This window comes from Cynara cardunculus, assembly GCF_001531365.2.
Source record: "Cynara cardunculus var. scolymus isolate 2C chromosome LG 11, CcrdV1, whole genome shotgun sequence".
Taxonomy (NCBI): Eukaryota; Viridiplantae; Streptophyta; class Magnoliopsida; order Asterales; family Asteraceae; genus Cynara; species Cynara cardunculus.
The window spans coordinates 7416519-7441618 of NC_037538.1; the positions used below are offsets into that span (position 1 = coordinate 7416519).

Consider the following 25100-nt stretch of genomic DNA (forward strand, 5'->3'; position numbering starts at 1 on the left):
GGAGAGAGAAGAGAGGAGAGATGAGAGTTTTAAAATACCAAAAATATCCTTGCATTAAGATTTTAATTTAAAATTACCAAATTTATAAATTTCCTAATTTRTCTATTGATTTRWGGTTAATATTGGTTCTCACAGTTACCACAAACAACTTAGTTCTCCGTTGAATAGGCCCCTATGTATATATATATATATATGTATATATATATATAGAGAGAGAGAGAGAGAGAGAGAGAGAGACTTCGGATCATGTGTGACAAGACCGTTTTCGTGAGACACGATTTTTACACTTAAAACTTCATAACAAAACACTGAGAATATGACATTCACAATGTTTTTGCTGTGAAGATTTGGCTATTTCTCACCTTCACAACATTTTGTTGTAAAGTTTCAATTGTAAAAATTGTGTCTCATGTGTTTCACGAAAATAGTTTTGTCTCACGTGAACCCAACCCAACTTAATGTGTGTGTGTGTGTGTGTATATATATATATATATATATATATATATATAGTGATCATATGAAAACCGCCTTCATTTGTGTAAACCATGCAAACCACTTTCATCTGTCGATTTCATTGTTTAATCTTATGAAAATTTTTCATGGAATTGTTTAATCTTGTGAAATTGTTTCATATAATATTTTTTTTGATGAAGTTGTTTCATATATGGTTGTGAAATTGTTTTATATAATACTTAATGAAACTGTTTCATATATTTCTCTAAAATTAAAATAATGAAGATGATAATATCTATGATTAACACCCTCCACAATAAAAATGATTAATCAACCTCTCATAATTACAAAAAAATGAACAAAATGAAAAATTATGATTGGTTGAATGCGGTTTGCACGGTTTGTACAAATTGAGTGGTTTGCATTTGATCGCTCCCCTATATACATACATACATAAATATATATATATATATATATATATATATTATATACAAACACACACACACACACACACACACTTGAGATCGTGTGAAAATATAAGTTAAGGTGAGAACGTAAGAAGAGATTTATATCCTTGATCACTTTTAATTTCAATCTCACTCCATGAATTACAATTCTTACAGGAATTAATTTGATACATCTTAGTAAATCTTATTAACATTGATTTTTAATTAAGATTGATCTAAGAGTAGAGATCTCTTCTCACTATTCTCACTAGAACCTAACCCTATATACATATATAGATATATATGTATAGAGGAGCGATCAAATGAAAACCACCATCATTTGTAAAAACCGTACAAACAACCCTCATACGTCGTTTTCATTGTTCAATTTTATGAAATTTTTTCATGAAATTGTTTAATCTTGTGAAATTATTTCATATAATATTTTTTTTGATGAATTTTTTTCATATATGGTTATGAGATTGTTTCATATAATATTTAATGAAATTTTAATGAAATTGTTTCATGTATTTCTCTAAAATTAAAATAATGAAGATGATAATATCCATGATTAACACACTCCACAATAAAAATGGTTAATCAACCTCTCATAATTACAAAAAAAATAAACAAAATAAAAAATTTATGATTGATTGAATGAGGTTTTCATGGTTTTTACAAATTAAGTGATTTTTATTTGAACGTTCTCCCATATATATCCAAACCAAAAGAAAAATCTTTTTATCACTTTCTAAACAATTATTTGAGGAAAATATTAAATTATTTCAGAAGAAGAATCTATTAAAATAGAAAAAAGCTATCCAAAAATACTCAAAATCTCCGTTTGTTTTGAACAATCTTTCGGAGGTGTCCTACCAAAGATTGTTTACATTGAAATTATATAGATATGATGTCATCTTCGTGACGAGTGTGAAATTAGTAAACTAGTTTCGTCCCTACGCTTTGTTAAAACTTGCCTTTTTCATCCTTGGGCTTTAAAAACTATGTTTTTAGTCCTTCTAGCTCACTTTATTAAAAACATCCATTAAGGGGCTGTTTGTTTGCTTCTTAATGGCGACATTAAGAGGGAGCCTCTTAATCAGTAAGAGGTAGGGGCTGTTTGGCCAAAAAAAAATGAGTCTCTTAATGGTGACAATTACCTCTTAATGATTTTGCATCTAAGGGGTTGCCTAATGGTTCAGAGTCATATTTTTCAAGGATTACCCTTCCCCCATCTCCTTCATCATCGTTCCTCCTCCAGCAACCTCTTTGTCGAAAGCACCAGCTGCAGCACCATCCTCCAACAGCCTCTTTGTCGTCACCCCTAACCCCAACCTCACACTTCCACCATTAATGGCATCTTCCTCCTCAATCCATTTCCCATAACCCAAAAGACATGCCCTCAATCCACCAGAACATGGAGTATTAACAGGAGGAATGAATGTTAGTTTCATACCTGATGAACGGCGTTGGCACCTGCTGAAGGAAAGCATCGCCTGCAGGAAGAGAACGTCGATCGAAGCTGGCGACGGAGGGAAGGCAGAGGCGGAAGGCCTGAGCGGCGGCTAAGGCTGGCGACAGAAAGGGAAGGCAGAGGCGGAAGGCCTGAGCGGCTGCTAAGGCTGGCGACGGAGGAAAGGAGAGAGGGTAGGAGAACCGAGCGGGAAAGGACCGACGATTGGTAATCCCTTCAACTCCGATGACGACCAAACATCCCTTCCTCACTCCCCCACCGCCAAACCAGGCTTCCAATTTGCTTCCAATTTGCTTCAATTGAAATTGAAATTGAATTTAAGTCTATGTATATCCATATTTGATTTTTGTTACCTATTTATAATTTAATTTAAATTGTTTAATATCATTGACTCGTTTAGTAATAGTAGATAAAATAATTGTTTTATTCAGATATTTGCCAAATGACTATATTTCATTCAGTACTAAATCATACAGAGGGTTAAAATGGTAATTTGTTGTCATTCAGAGAACATTTACCAAACAACCATATTTCATTCAGCACTTAACCATTCTGACCCTCTTAACCATTCTGACCACTTAACCATTCTGAACAAAATCATTCAGCAACTGCCAAACAGCCCCTAAGTCATGGGTGGTTTAGGTGGCGTTTGTTTCTTAAGAGGTGCTGAAGTCTGATTTCACTTCTGATTTATAAGAGGTGGTGCTGAAGTCTGAAACTTGAATCAATAAGAATGTTTGTTTTTGTAAACAACAAACGTCTTAAGTCTGAAATCTACATCAATAAATAAAATTGATATCCTAATTCAGTTAGGTAGGAATCACCATCTCGTGCGACTAACACTTATTCCCAACCATAACTCCCAACTCTGCAGCCACAATTCTTTGACCAAATTCATATATGGGTCGACTTCAGCTGTTCCATCGATGGCCAGGGTATCAAGATCCGACAGAGGTATCCCTAGAGACAAACCTTGCTCATAGTTTTGCATCAAAGTGGGTATTCCGATGATGTTAGCAAGCTTTCCTTACCGGAGAAGTTCTCCGATATGGTCTGTAGCGTGTTTGGCGGTGAACCTGTTCCACGGCCAAGAACCATGCCGGATTCGACAAACTTGACGGCCCTGTATCTCGTCGAGAGATCGAGACCTTGAGGAGAGATCTAGAGCTTGAGGGGAGATCAAGACCTTGAGTAGAGATTGAAAGCTTGAGAGCGAGATCCAGACGCAAGAAACATTTACGATTTAAGAGGCATTAAAGGGTTTCTTTATCACTTAAAAATTCAGAGCAATGACAGAGCTTTTAAGCTCTTTTTTCTTCCTTCCAGATGTGAGTGTCATATTTTCCATCTTGAACTTCAAATGGATTTTTCTTCTTACGTTTAATTTCTTGATTTCAGACCAAGCAATTGCTCCAAAAATTAGGTAATGATCCTTTTGGTTTGTATGCTGATAATATCCACTTGGCATAGCTATGGGTTTATTCGAAAGAAGAAATATGGTGATGAAGGCGTAAAGATGGAGTTTTTAGATCATATTATTGTTCCCTGGGATGGTATTGATTGTGGGAGTACGATTATGGGTGGACGGGTTGAGTGGTGACGGAAGGATGACAAACCTTCATTTTTCGGATGCTAAATTTGTCAAATTATTTATAGGTTAACGTGTAATATATCCTATCAACTTTCTCGGATTCTACTAAATAATTACATATGGATTTGGAACATAACAACTTTCTCGAAGATTATATGTATAAATATAATATAATATTAAAATATAAATATATTGGTTAATGTTTTTAATAGAAAAATAGATAAAATGTCACCCCTAACTTAACGGACTTGGTTAATAGGACGAAAAGCGAAACTAATTACAAACCAAAGTGACAAAAAGGACAATTTCAAAACCATAAAGACAAAAGTAGCAATATTTAAAAACTAGAGGGACTAAAAACGTAGTTAAACTCTATTTTATTATTAAATTGCCAGCCGTCTTCTATAAAATAATGTGGCCACTCCTCTCTGATATCCACTCCACCCTCCACTCTCACTTCACCTGCCTGCCGGAGTCGACGATGGTTTGCCGGATAAGTCAAAAACCGATGGGGTCTGCCGGCGACACCACCAGAAAAGGAGGCAAGAACAATCCGCCACCACGAGGCGGGGTGATAAAGCAAATTGTCAACGATATCGTCACCACCTGCAGCGGCGGAAAGAAGAACAGGGACTGATCCAGTGATCCTAGTTCCTTAGCTTATGATCTCGTAGATCTGAAATCTCCACGTGAAATAATAATCGTTCAGTTATGCAACTGATGCATGTCTGTGGGGATCATATATTTCAGATCCGTACTTTGTTTAATTCCTTGTACTAGAAGAAAGTCAAATCCCCATGTAAATATCAGCTTTTCTTATCTTCCATCTCTTAATTCTCCTTATACGGTTCGTTACGTATATACTTAGGATCATGTGAGACCAACATGTTTTCGTCATACCATTTTTTTACAAAACGAAACGAAGCTCGTGTTCTTGATTCAGAAAAATCGATAACAAAACGACGGTGGTTTAAGGAATCTCGTGTTCTTGATTCAGAAAAATCGATAGCATGATTCACGAGAGTATATATATGGCTTAACCCGTATTAAATCTGTAGTTAAAATTAAAACCGAGAATCTTTATCGAATTAATCTCCATGAAACCTTAATTTAAACAACTAGTTTACAATATAATTCTTTTCTGAAACTATAAAAAGTATCTTGAAATGTTTTAATCGTAGATACTAGAAATCTTAATAAAGATATGTATAACTCCAAATGCATGTGTATAATATATTTAGATATATTTTGCGTATATAGTGTAGATTTTATAATTATTATAACGTCTTTATATACATCCAAGTCGACTCGTTAGGCATATCTATGCATACATATGTGTATATAGTGTAGTGTGCGTGCATACATCCACATGGATCGGTTAGATATGTGTGTAAATATAAAAAATATGGATGTATTATTTATCATAAATTATACACTCGTGATATATATATATTTCTAAGTGAGGGCTTATAGCCAACGACACATGCCTTTGGAGGCTCGTGTTCGTAGCTCGATCGGAGGTCAAGACTGTGGTCTTAAAAATCTAGTAAGTGTTATGTGGGGGTGGGGATTCAGACTCACCTTCTTGTTATCCAAAAGCAAAAGTCAGTTGAATCGGTTGACTGATTAATTAAGTTAAGAAAAATATAAAGCGTCCCCGTTAAAAAGAACATATATATATATATATATATATATATAAATGTCTACATTCTAGATGAATATATTAGACATGACGTTATAGCATATGTGTATTTATATTTATCCACGTGCATCCACTTGGACTAGTTAGATATATATATATATATATATATATATAAAATATACATAGTGTATGGACATAACCTTAGACACGTGGGTACATGTGCGCACAAGACAAAAACAGTGTCGATTAGTGTTTGATTTTGTGGACTTCAATTCACAAATTCAAAGTTAAATCGTGATGATAGTAACTGGTTATGTCCTGAATTCCTTTCTTGGTCAAGTTGTGCTATTAATAACTACGTAAAATATTCTCCTTTCACACATACACACTCCACCTATCGAGAAAGAGATTTGGGATCATGTGAGATCAAATGTTTTTCGTGAGACCTCTAACACCAATTCTCAACCCTTGGATTAAATTTACAATTTGAACATTCATAATCACAAAATTGTCACGAGACTTCTTAATAATTACAAAATTGTCACCGTGCAACTTTAGACCATTAGATTATTAGTTTATAAAGTTGATTAATGAACATAAATTGGTCTTACGGGTCTTATGAAAAACCTTTGGTCTTACGTAAACCCAATCCTATATATATATAAGGGGCTGTCTGTTTACCTCTTAATAGTTTCATTAATAGACAGTCTTTGAATCATTAAGAAGTGAATCTTGTTTGACAAAAAAAGTATGTGTCTTAGTGGTTCTAAAACCCTTTAAATGATTTTGTACCATAGGTCTCTTTAACAATTCAACGTTCTAGTTTCATTGTACACAATTATCAAACAATTATATTTTATTTTGCATTATATTATGAGAGACTCTTAATCATTCAAACCATTTAATCATTCTGCACCAAACCATTCAACAACTGCCAAACAACCCCTAAAAACTTTATACATTGTAAGAACTTTCATCTTGAGATGTTAATATTTCATACGATCTCTTTCTTTTTGTGATTAAAATTTATGATATTGATTAAATATATTTGAATTACCGAAAGGCCATGGGGAGATACCGTCTGTGATCCATGGATCTCCGATCGGAAAACCTCCAGTGGGATTCCAAGATGAAAAAGGATCAATCCAATTACAACAATGTATTTGGATTATAATATTTTTGTTTTTTATATCTATTTTTTGTTTTACAAACACGTAAAAACTACATTATAATACAATAAATAAATAAATTTAAAAAAATATATTATAAAATAAATTAATATATATTTTAGTTAAAACTTTAAATTATAATATTAAATGAAAAAGAAAAACCATAGAGAATACCACACAATGATGGGTTACTTTAATATATTTGGAGCTATTATATCCACACAATAAAGATTCAACAAGCACCCTTTGTGGGCCATTTTCTTGGTAACCAAGCAAAAGGAAAACAGTATTAAAGTGTTCATTAGAATCTAATAAACATAATTAAGTTTATCATATAATTAAATTTTATTTCAATTTTTTATTATTTTTTCTATATTTTTTAATATAATAACTTGCTCGGTAATTAATACGAATATAAATTTTTGGTCTCAAATCCTCATGTTATATTCATGTTCTTCGACAATATTAATGCACATCATGAGATGTGTCTTAATTTCATTTATGAGACAAAAATAAATTTATACGTCTCTTTGTTGCATGACAAGTGTCGTCATATGCTACAAGTTCGTATCAATGGCAAAAACCATCTGTTTCGCTTTTCAATGAGAAAAAACGATGACTAAATTTGTACTTCGATTTTTCACTAGATATATATTAATAAATTTTCAATCACTTTATGCTAGAACTGTATTAGATTTAAAATAAAGTGATTAATTTTATAATAAAAACCGGCTCGATTTTTTAGTAAGTTGGTTTGTTATAATCAAAAGGTTGCGTTATCCATTTTGTTTCAAAGTCAAACCATATCCAATTATTTGTGTTTTCAAAATTGACTAACCGAGTCAATAATGATTTTTAATAAAGAACTTAATTAAAATAGTTATTTTTAGCTATTGATTTCACCTCTTAATCACGTTCTCCTATATAAGAATTAGCTACCCATTAGCAAAACACTAGGTTTGTAATTGCAGATCCAGCTAAATGACAAAAACAATTCTGGCCCCTATCCGCAATATTCTAGGTCCGTAATTGCGGGCCCTACCCTTGGAGTTCCAAACATTACATTTTCTATCCAGACCTGCAATTAAACATGTATAATGAAAAATTGTGAAAGTCAAAGGTCAAAATTTCGAATATGGATATAGTTAACAGATGGGGTTGGATTAGGGTTTCACTCAGGTCTGACACGTATAGGTCCGTAAAAAGGCATGCCCGCAATTGTGGACCTGGGTCCGTAGGATGTTTATGAATTATTCCTATGATTTTACCATATTAACCGACTAATTTATAGGTCAAAAGTATCTATTTAATCAGTTTTAGACGATTTGATAATTTATTTATTTAAATTATTTTTAAAAACTTAATCATTTAATAATTGAAAGTACGTTTGATATTTGTAGCTTTTTCAGTTTTTAATTTTCAATTATTTCTGTTATTGTGAGGATTTTGTGTGGAATTATTTGTCACTGTGTATAAAGCAAATTGTGGTCCAACTAAAGACAAACTCACATGCTATAGCTGAATTATTTGTCCAATTAAATGGCAGTTTACCAAATGCTTATTCGGGTAAGTGTTTATCGAGTCACATTCTCTTATCGGATGAATGTGGTAAATACCAATAATCTTACGTGGTAAGAGCGAAGACACGGACTGAGAGTCTTACCCGGTAAGTGATGGTGATGACTCTTACCATGGTTAGCACTTACCGGGTAAATCGTTACAAACGATGTCGCTTTTGTAGACTAAGATCTTACCCCATAAATAAGCGATAGAGTTGAATTTTATCGTTAAGCGCTTATCGGGTAAGTGTTTAGGTAAACATCCCCTAAGACACTAATGATAGAGGCACAATATACGAAAATAAATCAGTTATTTTTTTATTAACCTGAATATCTAATCAGAATCGTTCTAATCTTTTTGGAGGTCATGTTATATTATTATAAAAAAATATAAGTAGATTGACCGACAAAACAAATAAAAGTTAAATACAAAAGTTCATATTATATTAAAAGAATTACAAATAAAAACAGCCAAAAGACAAAGTAACATGTAAACTTCACTTGAATAAAATCATTCTTTTAAAAGATTTGACAATGACTTGACGGTCCATCCTTGTCAACTTTTAGTGGAAATAGCAAATATTGTATAAATACGTTGAATTATTCCAAAAAAATCTCTAGCTTTACCACAGGCATCGACTATATCACACAAAGTTAAAATTAAGACTATAAGAAGGACAAGAAGTATAAAATGTTCTAGGATTTATATCTAATAGTTTTCTTTGTACTCCTTGATGTTTTCCTTTCATGTTTGAACTATTATCATAACCTTGTCCTCGCACATCATCTAAATCCAAACCAAGACACTTTAATTCAGCTACTAGAACATCAAACAAACCTTGACCTGTGGTATTATCTACCTCTAAAAATCATAGAAAATATTCATCAATGCTAACAATTTTAGAAGAGACATCTAGATACCTTAATATCAAGGACATTTGTTCTTGATGACTTATATCGGGAGTGCAATCAAGAATAACAGAAAAATACTTTGTCTCTTCAAAAGTAAACACATGGGTTTTGATATTTTTAAAAAGTCTTTCATAAGATAAACCTTCTGTAAAACCCAACATGACCAAGAAAGCTTCTTATCCCCTTGATAGTGGTTGGTTCAGGTAGCTTTTCAATAACTTCAAGTTTAGATTTGTCTTCCACAACTCCTCTTTTAGAAATTAATCAAATGTCCCAAAATAATCTATTCTTTTAGAAAAATGCTTCGTCTCTTTTACTTTATTAATAATTTCACATTTAAGTCTCCTGACAAACAAATTTATCAACTCCTTTTGAATTCTAGGACCAAGATAATGAACATGTAAATCATCATTTGTAATACGTTGAACTTGATCCTGAATAATTGAGTCAAATACAACCAACATCTCAATTAAGCCCAAAAAGTTACGATTGTTATTCTCATACAATTTTGCATTACTTCCATGAAATGCAAGATTATGTTTTGCAAGAAATTCTATAATAGAAACAACTCTTACCAGGACTTTTTTCCAATGATTTTTTTTTCCTATTTGGGTTTGAATAACTTTGTCAATGGTTTGATTCTTTTGAAGTCTTAGCCGCAAATCATACCAAGTTTTCATATTCATTACATGATCTATACTTGTTTCATGCTTCTTAAGTCTAGTGCTAAGGTGTAATCCTAGAAAACATATTGGAACTGAAATAAGTAAAAGAAAAAAGATATGGAACAAAACAACCTGTGTGAGGATGATAGTACTACTCTTGCATTATTGCATATGATAACGTTATTGATGCTTGGTCCTCCCAAGTCCCAACTCCCAAGTCCCAAAAGATTTTGATTGCACTACAAGAGATAAACACAATCTGAACACTGAAGTTTGGACAATTTGAACCAAACCTAAACAAATAAGAACATGAACCTAAAACAAGTGAACAAGTTTTCGGTTTTCTCTTACACTTGAGATTCTGAACAATGAACAAGTTTTCAATAAGAAGATGAACCTAAAATTTCAATATTCTAAAACACTTGAGATTCTAAAAAGTGAACAAGTTTTCAGTTTTCTTACGCACAAAAATCATACAAGAATCATGAGTTAGTGATTTCTGAGTGAAATTTACCTCACCTTTAGGAATTAGGTTAAAATTGACCAACAGTCCAACTAACATAGATACGATTATCCAATTACAAAATTGAGATTTTGTGATGATGACAAGCAAATTAGCAAATAGCAATCGAGTAATCGTTGAGATTATGAGATTTGAGAATAAGCTAATAGCAATTGAGTAATGAGTAATCGACAAATCGACCAAACATGTTATACTTATACAAAATAACAAAAATCCTCTAAAATCTAACCATTGTTGTCGTTGCTATTGCATATCTGAAACCGAATCATTAGCCATCTTTGGAGATTTCAATCGACAATCGATAGGATAGAGAGGAGAGGGGAGATCGAGGCATCTGGTCGCAAGTATTGCTCTCGTTCTTTATTAGGCACTAGCTTGAATGTTGAATCGGCCGAATACTCTTATGACGAGCCTGTGAAATTTGGGCCCCAAAATGTTGGGGGCCTTGTTCTAAATCTCAGATGTAACGGGTCAAAGGATGGGTCTATTTCTAACCCGTTATATGAGCCGATTAATACCAGGACGACCACCCATTTTGCGGGTAGCCTCGGAATCACCAATTGATAATTCAGGGAGAATTTAGTAATTAACTTTTGAAACGAAGGGCATTGGGGACCTTTTGACCTATCATTATCGTTGATAAGTTTTATCTTTGACCAGTAACGTCTGATGTATTTTACAGTCAATATAAACATCAAAGAATCAACCGGCCGACATGACGAAATCTTAGCCTCAAAATACGCTAAAAAATCTAGACACCCTACAAACCGTATAAAAACGAGTTTATGTCCATGGAAATAGGATTTAAACACACAAAATCTAAACAAGAACTGATCGAACACAAAATCATGAACGATCGATCTCCATTAATCTAGGACAAACAAAGATTCGATGAAATGAACACACAAAAACCTAATAACAATTCAAGACGATTAAATCTCTGCAAAACATTCGCCATTGTAGGCTTCTTTGTATACGTTTCCTTCATATATTTTTCACCTTATCCACTCCTCTTTTCTTTCGATCGTAACCCTAAATGTCTTCTACCAGTTAGGAAAACATGGAATCACGACGATCGTGAATCTTCTCTTTCTTCATTGTTTTTCTCCGGCCAACAAGACTCGCCCACAAACGTCACCCAACTGGTTTTTGGTATCTCGGGTTCCGTCAAAGCATGGCGTGACCGCCGGTCGTATTTCAAAGAGTGGTGGCGGCCAAATGTCACACGTGGATACATTTTTTTCGATAAAGAACCAACCCCAGATCTTCTGCCATGGCCGTCGGAGGAGCTACCTCCTTATCGGGTGTCGGAAAACACCACCGGATTCGAGGTTTACTCGAGGCATGTGAAGCCATTTGTGATCAGGATCGTAAGAACGATTCTGGAGACGTTTAGGGAAGGAGATAAGGGAGTTAGATGGTATGTTATGGGAGATGATGATACCATTTTTTTCTTGGATAATTTGGTGGAGCTTTTGGGGAGGTATGATCATACAAAATATTTCTACATTGGTGGCATTTCTGAGTGTGTGAAGTCCAATTTCGATTTCTCGTTCGAGATGGCGTTTGGCGGTGCCGGGTTCGCGTTGAGCTACCCGCTGGCGGAGGCGTTGGTTGCAAATCTTGATCAGTGTATCGGTATATACCCATTTTATCATGTTAGCGATCAGATTTTGAGTGCTTGCATTGCTGATCTTGGTGTTCCTCTTACTCCTGAAAAGGGTTTTCATCAGGTTCCAACTTTTCAATTAAGCATCCAAAATTCACCTTATTCGACAACCCGATGCATGTTCTATCCCGAATACTTGTTAGAATACGTGAAACCTCGTTAAATTACTCACCAAAAACGTCCCTTGAAAAAAGAAAAGAGGTTTCAACATAGACCGAGAACAAATGAGCCAAGTTTAGCTGATTCATGACTCCAACACTCCCCTAGTGTACCTGTGTGTTGAATCCCTGTAATTAGGGGTGCTCAAAAACCCGACAAACCCAACACGAAATAATTTAACCCGAAGCAACCCGATGTCTAATCGAGTTGTAAAATTTTCAAACCGTAGGTATTGAGTTGATATTGAGTTACTATTATTTAAACTCAACCCAACCTGATGAACCCGATATTCTTTTATTTCTTGGATTTAATATGATTGTTGAATTTATGTTAATATATATATATATATATATATATATATATATATATTAGCCAATTACACTAACACGTACGCTCTTCATATACACATATTTTCAATCTATTCACATCTCTAGATAATTCATTCGTATATATGTTCAGTAACTGTAAACATATATACGTAAATTGAGAAAATTAACTGAATGTGATATATGTAAGAAGTATAGATAAATTGTATCAAATGGTTGATGATGAAAAAGAAATTGAATAAAGAAATAACATATTCAAGGTTAGAAGAATATTTTAATATACCAAAGTATTAACCCGACCAACCCAACCCATGAGCACAGATTGGGTTGGGTTGGGTTAAGATTTTTTCAAACCACAAGCATTTGGTTGAGTTGTTCAAATGTCTTCAACCCAATCAACCCAACTCATAAGCATCATTAGACTAATGATGTGTTTTCATATGATAGATTTTTATCAAACCCTAACTTGATCAATCGTAATGATGTTATAGATTGATCTCGTGCACGACATATCGGGGTTTCTATCGGCTCATCTGCAAGCACCATTGATCTCCCTCCACCACCTCGACATCGCCCTTCCCATTTTCCCCACCATGAACCGCCACGAGTCCGTAACACATCTCATGAACGCTGCTAAACTCGATCAATCTCGCCTCCTCCAACAAACCGTTTGCTACCACACAGAAAATAACTGGGCGTTTTCAATCGCTTGGGGCTACTCGGCTTATATTTACGAACAATGCATCCCTCGTAGCATCCTCAGGAGACCTCTTGAAACATTTACTCCATGGAGCTTGAAACGACAACCGCCAGATTACATGTTCAACACACGATTAATGTCCAACCATCCGTGCGAAACTCCACACGTTTTCTTCTTTCGTTCTATAACAAGAAACAATAACAGTAACGGTAACAGTAGCAGTAGCAGTAATAATACGATGGAAGATGAAATCGTGATGACCTACACTCGTTCCAAACACCGTCGATTGCCCCCGTGTTCTTCAAATCATTCCGCGGATCATATTTCGAAGATCCGAGTTTACACTCCAGCAACAAAATTGAACTTCGTAAGGCCATCATTAATTTCATGTTAATTACTTCAATCTTGTGCAAATTTTGAATTAAATATGATCATATAATTGATTAATGAATATATATTTTGTGTTTGATTTAGGCCGAAAATAGAGGGGAATGTTGTGATGTGTTGAAGTTTGATGGGAATGTCACAGCAGAAGTCAAGATAAGGGGTTGCACCAAGACTGAGATTGTAGCTAGTTAGAATATATATATATATATATATATATATATAGAGACACAATTGGGATCATGTGAGACCAATTTGTTTTTGTGAGACTAATTTGTTTTTGTGAGACCCGTAAGACCACTTTTTTACACTTAAAACTTCATAGCAAAACGCTGTAAATGTAACTTTTACAGTGTTTTTGCTGTGAAAGTCTTTTTTTTCATCTTCACAGTGTTTTGCTGTGAAGTTTTTAGTGTAAAAATATAGTTTCACGAGTCTCACTAAAACAAATTGGTCTCACATGAAGTCAAACACACACACACACACATATATATATATATATATATATATAAAACTTATGTTAACTAGATTTTTATATTTTACTTTTTTTCCGTATTATATTTTATTTATTTATTCACTTTTGTTGTAATTTATGTGATTCATGAGTTTCAAGCATAAATACAAGAGTTAAATTGTACCAAAATGCATGCAATCAACTTAATTTGGTATTCTATTTTAAGTAACAAATTAAAATGAAATCGTCAATAAATATAACAAACTTTTTAAAATTCATTATCTAGACAAAATTGACCGACTACTGATGTAGTTGGTCACATTTTGTTGAGTTGTTATTTTTACTTTGTAGTTTATAGTGACGTGGATTGTCATGTTATTTCTTGATTTCTGCCGACCTGCTTCTTCAATTTCCTATGTCGTATTTCAACCCTATGATGGAGTGGACGGTTTCTGCGATATGGTGGAAAGAGGTGAAAACAAAGGAAAAGAGAGAAAGTAAACAATAAAGCGGAAAGGGTTATACGGGAAGAGGAAAGGGGAAGGGTCTTCTTTAGTTTATCGGGTTTTTGAAGATAGTACCACACTTACGATTTCACCTTCAATTTATTATCATCATGATGTGAGCCTAGGCGTGGTGGACCCGACCTTATTGTTTCTGGAGATCCGTTGTCGTGTCATCAGAGGTGGCATACTTAAACGTACATAACTTTTGTTACGGGCCTATATTTTAAAACCACGATACGCTGATTTGAAACTTGGAACGTGGAGCATGCCTTGGTAGGCTCGAATCTACAAGATTTTTGAGTAAAAAAACACTGTTTAAATACGTTTTGAGACACTTTTTATGTTTGTTTTTTGCTATATTTTTCATTTTATGTTTGATCCATCATCTTTAATTTCCAGTCCCGTTTACATCTGGAGCTTTTATTTACTTGTTGGTTGTGTAAAATGGAGAATGAACTATAAATACAAAGAAATTTCATTTCCATCCAAATTCACAGTTTATTGTGAATTCAAGTGGGAGAATGAGCTTTAAAATCGAATATTCCTAGATAACCAGTCTAAAAGTTTTGATGATATCGATATTGATGAAATTGACAATATTGGTGCTAGTGACGATATTGATGCTAGTGACGATATCCTTGATATGGAGCCGAAACTGCTAATTAGCATGAATGTACTAATTATGAATATGTTGCCTAAAGAGGAAGACCAACTTTATATTACCCTTCAATTCGATCATCCATACACTGCATCAAATTACAGCTTAATAAAATAAGCAAAAAAATATCTATCTTAATTACAAACTCCAAAAATTATATAAAAATGACTTTTTTTTAAAGCTATTTAATTTAGGTCCAAGCCTTTATTTTTTTTATTAACCTGAATATCCAACCCGCTATGCGAGCAGACTAATTTCAAGGCGACTACCTGTTTTGCAGGTAGTTTAGAGTCACCGCATTACAACCTCCGTAGCCATAAGGGGTTTTTGTTCCTTCTTGGATTTGAACCTAAGACTTCCAGACACTTTTAATCTTTGGAGCCAAGCTCAAACCAATCAGGTATTACAGCAAAACAAAAAAAAAAAAAAAAAAAAAAAAGCACCATTAACAATCAATCAACTTCAGTTTGATATTTCTGAGTTTGGAGATTTGCATACTTGAAAAACCGTATGAATCCGTATACGCTTAATAATTTAAACACAATGTGATCATGCAAACTGGAAAACAATACATGAATTCTTGATGATATGGTCTAGTGAAGAGGAGAGTTAAGACCCTCTTGAATCGATAATGGATGAGCAACTTGATGTCTTTTTGAAGGAAATGGTGAAGTTTTTCTGAAAGATGCTCGCTTCTTAAGATGATGGAGAGTTCTTCTCGTATAAAGTTCGCGAACCATCGGTTTTGCTCGTTCCTTCAACTTGAGTATAGCGAAGAATAACAGTCGGTAAAAGAGGAGGATCGCCACCACCGCTGCTAAATCCCACCATTTCGAGTGCTCGATTGAAATCCCGAGCACTGAGGTTAGTATGAGCTCACCTGGAAGTTTTGGGTCGCCTTCGTATTCAGCATCAAACTCCAATCCGATCATGTCGTTCTTGTACGCTCCCTTGTTCACAAAAGTGCATTTTAGATGTCTAAATGTCCCAACACACTGTTTTATATAATTAAGTTTATAGGACGAAACAATCTTCAATTTGATGATACCTGTAATGCCCATGACATATAATTGATGTACGAAACCGGGTATCGCCAGAATAGCTTTGGAAGTTCGGGGAGGAGACGGAAGAAGCCCGCAGTCATCATCATAACACCCTGCAAATCAACCAAGATTAATTAAGCATTCAGGTTTTAGGGTTTAATTTTATGGAGGATTGAAGAATGGATCTTACAATAAAACCTGCACCGATGATTATTCCCATCATGAAATTGGGAACGACTGAAGCTATAACCATCATACAGCTCTCAACGGCAGCGATCGATAACAGAAGATCGAGGCAAGCATACATTTCGCGGAAGAACCCGCGATGAAATTTCACCATGTTATACGTAATCACAGCCGTACTGAAAGACATTACGGTCAAGAACGGGAGCGAAGACAAGAAGTTCGAAAGAATGAACACACCGACCCCATAGTGTCCATTCAGCCTTTCTCTATGAAAAATCTGTCCCAAATGAATCAATCAGTTAAAATCATATAAACTCGATTTTATCGTAGTGACATCGATTATACATGTATTTATATATATATATATATATATATATATATACCTTCATTTCTTCGATGAAGGAAGGGAAGCCTCCGATGGACATGAAGATCATAAACCCCGAAATGAATCCGCCACAAGCTCCACGGGCTAACATTGCGTGGTAGTTGGTTCCGATGTCGTAAAAGACCGTGCCAACGCAGATAGATACCGCAATGTACACCCCGATCCTCAACCAATAGTACCCAACATCTCTCGACATATTCACGAAAGACCTCTTTGTTAATGTGGTTAGCTGCTTCCACCAGCTTGCTTTCCTCCCACTCTTTGTTTCAACTACAAGTGCTTCCTACAAATTTCAAACACTTTTTATAATATTTATATACGATAAATACCGTTAGTCGAATAACCCTAAAGAGGCTTACAATGGTTGATATCTCTTTGATTCTGGTTCTTGCAGCTGCTGCATATTTTGAGGATTTGTATTTGTAAACAAGCATTCCTTTGATCTGTGCTGTTGTTGAACAAGATAAAGTCGTTGTGCAAGCAATTTTCGTGTCGTGCTGTACGCAAAACGATCGATGTTTCTTTATAAGGATCTGCAGGATGCTAATTACCAGTTTCCGAGTGTGTGCTCGTGTGTGTGTGTGTGTGAATATATATAGAAGCGATAAACTTCATTCGTACCCGGAACCTTTGAGAACCCTGCAGTGTAGCGTTGATTCTGTCGAAATCTGAGTTGATGCAACGAAGGAAATGATCCGAAGGGTTTCTTCTACTTGGACATGGTATTCCCGCATCCGAAAAGAACTGAATTACATTCGTTTTATCAAAACCATAAAATCGATATTGTAGAACACTAGATATTTCAAAGGGCCAGTCTGTCAATAGTTTAACGAGCTTAACGAGACTAACAACTTATTCGGTCAACTATACATAACTGTTTTGTATGAGCTTAATGATATAGAAAGTGTCTTATTCAGTAAGCTTCTAGTGAGGTGATTTATGCGAATAACAAAGTTTTTCCAAGTCTGCCTCTTTCATCTACGAAAAACCTACCTCAAACAAAAACTTTCATCATCTATACAAACATATATTAATCCACATAAACAACTTTATCCATACAAGACTTAATGAAAACTAACCAAACAGCTCCTAGATGTCCTAACAGACGTACTTATATAGGTACTTATGACGTATTTTGGTATCCAAACAAGTTTTTTAAAATAAAATTTCTTATTAACTTTTTAAGCAAACACTTTTGAGAAGTGTTATTATATAAAAAAATCAATATGATGTTTTATATTTATAAGGTTCTTAAAAGCGTTAGGACATCTAAATGCGTCATATCAACTTATTGTAATAACTTTACATAAGTAGCAAAATTGTTTAAAACAAGAACATTTAAATATATTTGGCGTCCTATAAAACCGATTTTGTTGTAATCAGTGACTACGACTTGCATTGTTGCAAGATGCATAGAAGTTAATGTAATGAACAAATACCTCTATGGCCAATTTGGCTTCACCAAAGAAGACGGTTTCACCACCCGACAACAAAAAGAGATCATCGAAGAGCGCAAAAACTTCACTGCTCGGCTGGTGGATGGAGGAGACGACGGTTCGCCTACCGTCTCGAGCCACGCTTCGTAGCGCCTGAACCACAAAGAAGGCCGAGGCACTATCTAGACCACTGGTGGGTTCATCAAGAAACAAAAGGGTTGGTTTGGTTAGGATTTCAAGTGCAATACTGAGTCTCTTCTTCTCACCACCACTTATCCCTCTCAAATGCCAGTTTCCGATGAGTTTATCGGCACAATCTTGAAGACCCATCTCCATTATCGTTCCTTCAACGATTCCATTGACTTCAGATTTGGTCAACTCTCCTGGTAACCTCAGTTTTGCTGAGTATGTTAGGGTTTCTTTCACTGTTAGTGTTCCCAGTAGTATGTCCTCTTGGGTCACATAAGCCTGATAGGTTCATAATATATAATTTAAAATAAATCATTTTCTTAATCGATGTAACAAAGTTTAAATATTTTCTATTTTGTAGTTATTTCGATAGGTAATTTACGAATCTTGAAGAATTTGATAACATAGATACCCGTTTACGAAAAGGTTATGGCGAATTAGACGATTAGAGATCTCTATTCGCCATCAATCACTACAACAAAATTGGATTTATAGGACACCCCTAATCTCTAAACGTCCCAATAGATCAATTTATATGACTTGATTTATAGGGACAAAATTTAAAGCGCCTTATCTAAAGGTATTGTAATAAGTTTATATGACGTTTTTTGGTGTCTTAACAAGTTTTTTAGGACATTTTTAATACAAAGTGTCTCATTAGCAACTTTATAGGACACTTTTGAGAAAGTGTCCTATAAACTTATTTTTTATAGGACATTTGTTTTTATATGACAGTTTTTTAAATAGTGTCCTGTAAAGTTGCTAATGTGACATTTTATATTAAAAGTGTCCTAAAAAACTTATTATGACGTCAAAAAATGTCATATAAACTTATTACAACGCCTTTAGATAGGAGGCTTTATTTTTTTGGTCCTATAAACTATGTTTTATAAACAGATCTAATAGGACGCTTAGAAATTGAGAATGCCCTATAAACCCAATTTTGTTGTAGTGAATTCTTACAAGATGAACATGTTATTGGTCAAAATGGGTATAAAAAAAATACGAGCATATGGATTACTTACAACAGCACCATAATCCAGCCTCTTTTTCTTCCCGTTAAGAATAACGTTTCCCGTCATTATAACATTCCCAGCCAATCTTCCTGTAATTTTTTAGATTTTAAAAACGTAATAACTCGATCAGGTTGAGCATAGAATAATAGAAAAAATATATTTTATGGACGGAACAGAACTTTATCAAACTAAATACATATGAAATAACACGATTTTAGAACCAAACATATAGCAACAATAAGCGATACTACAACTCGACGAATACGCGTACAAATTGATGACAAATTAATTGTAAAAGACAAGTACAATATTAATGCAATGTAGTACTATTTTCTTTTTCACATAAACATCTTGTCTTCGATAAGTGACCTTTAACAAATTAATACATTTAAGCCAAGCCACTTTTAGGAATACTAGAGGTATGTTTTATGAACGTAGGCATCACCCCCCCCCCCCCACTTCGATCGAGAGTATTTTATACGTCATTTTTATTACATTAATAGTGTAAACCACAAGGTTACGTCAATCTGGTTGTGCAACTTAGACATGGGGATGGGGCCAGGATCTCAATCCCCGTCCTCGATTACCTATCTTTATCCTCGTACCTATTCTTGCCAGAGAATATAACCACATCCTCATCCCCTACGGGGAACAAGAATCCCCAACGGGGAAATGGAGATTTCTTTTTTTCATTTATGTAAGTTATTTTAAATTAAATATGTGAGACATTATACATGTTTAAATCTCAAACATTTTTGATAAAACTAAAACCAAAATGAAAAATTAATTTAATATAAAAAAATCACATCATCATATAAGAACTAATAACCTAAAATCAAAATAAAAAATCAATTTAATCCAAAAAAAATTAAAGTCACATGTATCAAAATAACAAAATGACCTATGATTTAACTGAGTCACTGGATTTTTATAACGGTGTTAGTCATGACCATGAAATTAAATACTGCAAGGATCAAAATCATAATAAACATGTCATAAAAACCCTAGTTAGAGGAAACATCAAAACACATTAAAGAAATCCATAATTCCCTCCTTTTTTATAAACATAACCCTATACCATCAATATTATGATATATGATGGTTGCAATCCTACACACATAAAGGAAGGTTCGTGCCATAATAATAATTAAATAAAATAATATTTTTAATCAATTATTTATTTGACTTAAATAAAGTTTCTTAAAATTTACCCGAAAAGCATATTTAATGTCATTTGTTATATATGGATTATAAATGAAAATTATTTATTTTATAAAAATTATTTAATACATCTAAACAAAAATAAATATTCATTTATTTATTTTTTATTATTTAAGATATTTAAAATAAAAATGATTTAGTTTTTCATTTAAAAAATTATTTAAGATTTTTTATTATTCTTGTTAAAAATCAAATATGACATTCACAATTAATCAACGTTTAACTATTGAAAACGTTTTTTTTTTAACTATTTCCTGTTTTCATTTTTTTCCTTTTTATTATTTTTCAAGTTTTAAATCATATACGATTAGCCAAAAAAATTGAAATATATAAATTAATTGTGAATCACAATTTTGACAAAAATTGTTGTTTTCTTAAATATTGCCTTAAAAAATTCTTTAAATGAAAATTAAATACTCTTATTTTAAATGTATTAAATAGAAAATAAAGTTATTACATAACAATTAAATCACATAAAAATGATAAAAGTAGAATTTCAAATAAATGTCTTAAGTAACTTTTTTTATATAAATTAATTTTATGTCTCTATTTAATTACTTTCAGATTTATTTATTTATTATATTAACTAATAAATTATGTGGTCCATTTCATTCTCTTATATTTTTTATTGGTTATTATTATTATATAAACAAGACACACACACACATATATATATATATATATATATTCAAATGAAAACCATAATTATTTTAAAAATCTAAAAACATTTATATTTTTCATACATTATTTATGATAAATAATGTGATAAATATTTATCACGACATTCATTATAAATATTTATGTCACGATATTCATTATAAATAAAAGTTACTAGAATCTTAAAATATTCACCGTTCTCAGTTTTTCTCTCTATAATTAATGCACCCTGCAAGTTAGCAAGATATATCATGTTGAATTTAATGTTACATTTTTTTAGCAACTGCTTGAATTTTAATTTTAACCTTAGCCTATAAAATTTATAGAGTTTAAGGGGCCGTTTATCAGATATAAACTTACCCAGTAAATTTACACTATCACTTAATTGCGGAGTAAGATTTTAATCTATCAATACGGCATCATATGCAACAATGTAGCCGGTAAACACTTACCATGGTAAGAGTAGTTGGCTTCACTTACCGAGTAAGACTCTCGGTTCTTCATTCGCTCTTACCGAATAAGATTATTGGTCATTACCATATTCATTCAGTGAGGTAATGTGACTTGAAAAACACTTACCTGAAGAAACGTTCGGTAAACGACTCCTACATTTTATGTTTATAAAATATATATATATATATATATATATATATATATAACAATAATATCCGACACTTTGTCATGTATGAATATTACATTAAATGCTTCCAACAAACATTTAGACTTTGTCCTTCGCTGAAGCAATGTCTAGAAGGTTTTAAAAACGTTACTGAATTTTTAATTATACATTAATTTTAGATTAAATAATTATTATAAATTAATAACTGTTTATAATAAATTAAATGATAACAAACTATAATAAAATTGGTACTATACAACGCCTAAAGTGTCTAAGTATTCTGATATATATAATATTTCATAATATTTATAATACAAAACTTTAAAACGTCAATATCCAAAAACGTTTCAACAAGATTCTTAAAAACGTTTTTAAAATAAAATGTTTTAATAACTATTTTTATATGATACTTTTGACAAATGTCCTATAAACCCATCTTTTTATATGGATTTATGTTACGACATTTTTTCAAATAGTGTCGTATAAAATAGCCAATACGACCCTTTATTTTGAAAAACATTCTAAAATTTATTAAAAAGTCATCTAAACCTATTACATTTACAACACTCTCAGATAAAACGTTTTTGGTTTATTCTTATAAACTTAAGTCGTATAAAACATTCTAATAAAACATCTAGATATGTTATAAACCAATTTTATCACAATTATATTTTACTCTTATATATATAAAAAAAAATTTGATATGAAATAATGGGGAAAATGTTAGACAAGGAAACCAAATGATTATATATCACAGTACTTCTGACCTAAAAACTCTGTTCAAAATAATACTTAGCATTTATGATCAACTTTAAATTTTCGCTTCATTTAAAAAAAAAAAAATTTGCAGATAAAACGAGAGGCTCAAACCTAATTATCAGAATTTTCTGATTTTATTTGGAGGTTTTTTATATTTTAAAACAAGTATATATATATATAAACTGTTAACAATCCAAAGCACATGAACATTTATAATGAGTTGGATTCACTATTTAACAATTACTTTATAAACTTATTAATTATATTAAAATAATTATATATATATTTTTTTAATATAAAAATTTAAAAGTTTATACATTTGAGCACGACATGTCTAATATCCTAATTAATTATAAATAATCAACATGATTAAAATTATACAACATTAACGATGAATAATACATCAGTGATAATAAATATCTCATAAATATTTTTAGACACATGACGTCTCTCATTTGCCTCCTAATTACAACTAAACTTGACTATAAATACATACATATATATATATATATATAGAGAGAGAGAGAGAGAGAGAGAGAAAGAGAGGGGTTTGGGATCACGTGAAATCCATGAGACTATTTTTTTACATTTGAAACTTTATAATAAAACACTCTGAATGTAATATTCACAATGTTTTTATTGTAAATATTTGAGTTTTTTTTTCCAATTTTTTTTTGGAAAAAAATAATAGAAAACGTAATGAATTAGGGATGCCGACCACCCCATGAGCTGAAACCACGACTCTGCCAGTAGTAAACATCAGCAACCACCACTCATCCACCTATTAAGTGTTTTTTGTCACTACTTTCACTCTTTTTTATTATACTTATTTATTTTTACTCTATTTGCATTTATACTTGATTGTTTCACATACCTTAAATCTATATATGTACATGTATATATATGTGTATGTGTAAGGTACATTCTTTTGAGAACCCATGAAATTATGATAACCTTGAGAACCTATGAAAATTTCACATTATGAACCGAATACATATGAAACAAACACATTGTAAAACAAATATATATTAACCAACATATTAAATACTATATTTAGACAACAAAAAATCATGTAAATAAAACTTTAAGGTAGAAGTTTTCACTAATCTGAGTAAAAGAGGAGGTAATGTGAAGGTCTAACTATTTTTTGGATGCGGTATCGAAATACTCAAATAATACCACATAGAAATCTAGTGAGAGAAAATGTGTCGAAAAATTGAACCAAGAAGAAAAAATGATCTAAACTTTAGGCAATAATTTCTGGAATATCTTTTTCTTAATTTAAAAAATAATTAAATAATTTATTATAATCCAAATAATAATGACTATAAAATGTGTATATTTTTATTTATTTTAAAAAAACCCAAAAAAATACTTTTAGAAGAATCGGTTTTTTTAAATTTTACTGGAATATTAAGTTATTTTAAAAAAAAAAAAAAAGTATTTTTGGAAATTCTGTTCTTGAAAGCCGATAAAAATCTGTAAAAACATCTTCATATTTGTAAACAGTAATTATTAAAAAGCATAACAGAAATAAAGACTGCTATGAAGTTGCACAAAAACAACAACAAAAATTTTGTGACCTCAGAAAAATAGATTCTTTTGACCTTAATATATACACATACATATATATATGTGTGTGTATATATATATATATATATATATATATTGGGGCGGAAAAAATAAATAAATATTCGAACCTGCTAAAGAATCAAGAAGGGTGGATTTCCCGGAACCAGAAGGACCCATAATAGCCATGATTCTAGACGGTTGAGCGAAACCAGTAAGCCCATTCAGTATTCTTCTTGTTGGTTTGTTACTATTATTCGGAAGCACCACCGTGAGATCTTCCCACACCAAGTAAGCACCACGGGGGCAGCCACCGCCACCGCCACCTCTTTCCATCTCATATTCAAGCCGACCGCCCTCCATCAATCCCACCACCACCTTCTGCTCCTCCTCCTCCTGACCTCCCATTGCCACCTCTATCTCCATCATAATTCTCTACAGTTAGTACAGTACCCTTCTGTTAAGACTCCTGTTAGTTGCATGGATATTTTTATATGTGTATATATATATATATCATTATATATATAGAGGGGGTGTGTGGGTGTGTTGGGGTTGGGGGTTGATATTATTTGTAGAATTAAATGGTTGAGATTAGAGGGGATAAAAGAAATGGCTTTCTGGTCTGGGAAGATGTTATTACCAAAAGAGAAAGGTAGAGCATTATTTACCACTCAATGTGACAAAGTAAGTTTTAATGCTACCATGAATAGGGGTTCAGAAGGTTGGTAGA

The 25100-nt window shown here is 32.6% G+C and overlaps 2 protein-coding genes across 2 annotated transcripts; one reads left to right on the forward strand and one right to left on the reverse strand.

Annotated features, from left to right (window-relative positions):
- The first annotated feature begins 7910 nt into the window (after positions 1 to 7910).
- Positions 7911 to 13867, forward strand: LOC112521046. The gene is made up of 6 exons (XM_025129676.1): positions 7911 to 8005; positions 10707 to 10975; positions 11485 to 12167; positions 13080 to 13491; positions 13534 to 13655; positions 13763 to 13867. Exons 1-6 carry the CDS (start codon positions 7911 to 7913, stop codon positions 13865 to 13867), a joined length of 1686 nt encoding a protein of 561 aa, XP_024985444.1.
- A 2004-nt stretch (positions 13868 to 15871) lies between these two features.
- LOC112521047 (ABC transporter G family member 12-like) lies at positions 15872 to 24796 on the reverse strand. Its single transcript, XM_025129677.1, has 9 exons — positions 24502 to 24796; positions 19555 to 19634; positions 18344 to 18808; positions 17526 to 17648; positions 17264 to 17401; positions 16903 to 17187; positions 16524 to 16796; positions 16339 to 16446; positions 15872 to 16240 (listed from the first exon to the last, which is right to left on the reverse strand). Exons 1-9 carry the CDS (start codon positions 24794 to 24796, stop codon positions 15884 to 15886), a joined length of 2124 nt encoding a protein of 707 aa, XP_024985445.1. The 3' UTR covers positions 15872 to 15883.
- Positions 24797 to 25100: the final 304 nt, after the last annotated feature.

Excerpts from the sequence above, each read along its gene's own strand:
- LOC112521046 (XM_025129676.1), top strand. The coding sequence starts at position 7,911 with ATGGATATAGTTAACAGATGGGGTTGGATTAGGGTTTCACTCAGGTCT. Across the intron at positions 10,976-11,484 it reads GACGACCACCCATTTTGCGG|TTAGGAAAACATGGAATCAC; the intron begins GTAGCCTCGGAA and ends GTCTTCTACCAG. Across the intron at positions 13,656-13,762 it reads CAGCAACAAAATTGAACTTC|GCCGAAAATAGAGGGGAATG; the intron begins GTAAGGCCATCA and ends TGTTTGATTTAG.
- LOC112521047 (XM_025129677.1), bottom strand. The coding sequence starts at position 24,796 with ATGGAGATAGAGGTGGCAATGGGAGGTCAGGAGGAGGAGGAGCAGAAG. Across the intron at positions 19,635-24,501 it reads CCTTCTTGATTCTTTAGCAG|GAAGATTGGCTGGGAATGTT; the intron begins GTTCGAATATTT and ends AAAAAATTACAG. Across the intron at positions 16,797-16,902 it reads CCTTCATCGAAGAAATGAAG|ATTTTTCATAGAGAAAGGCT; the intron begins GTATATATATAT and ends CATTTGGGACAG.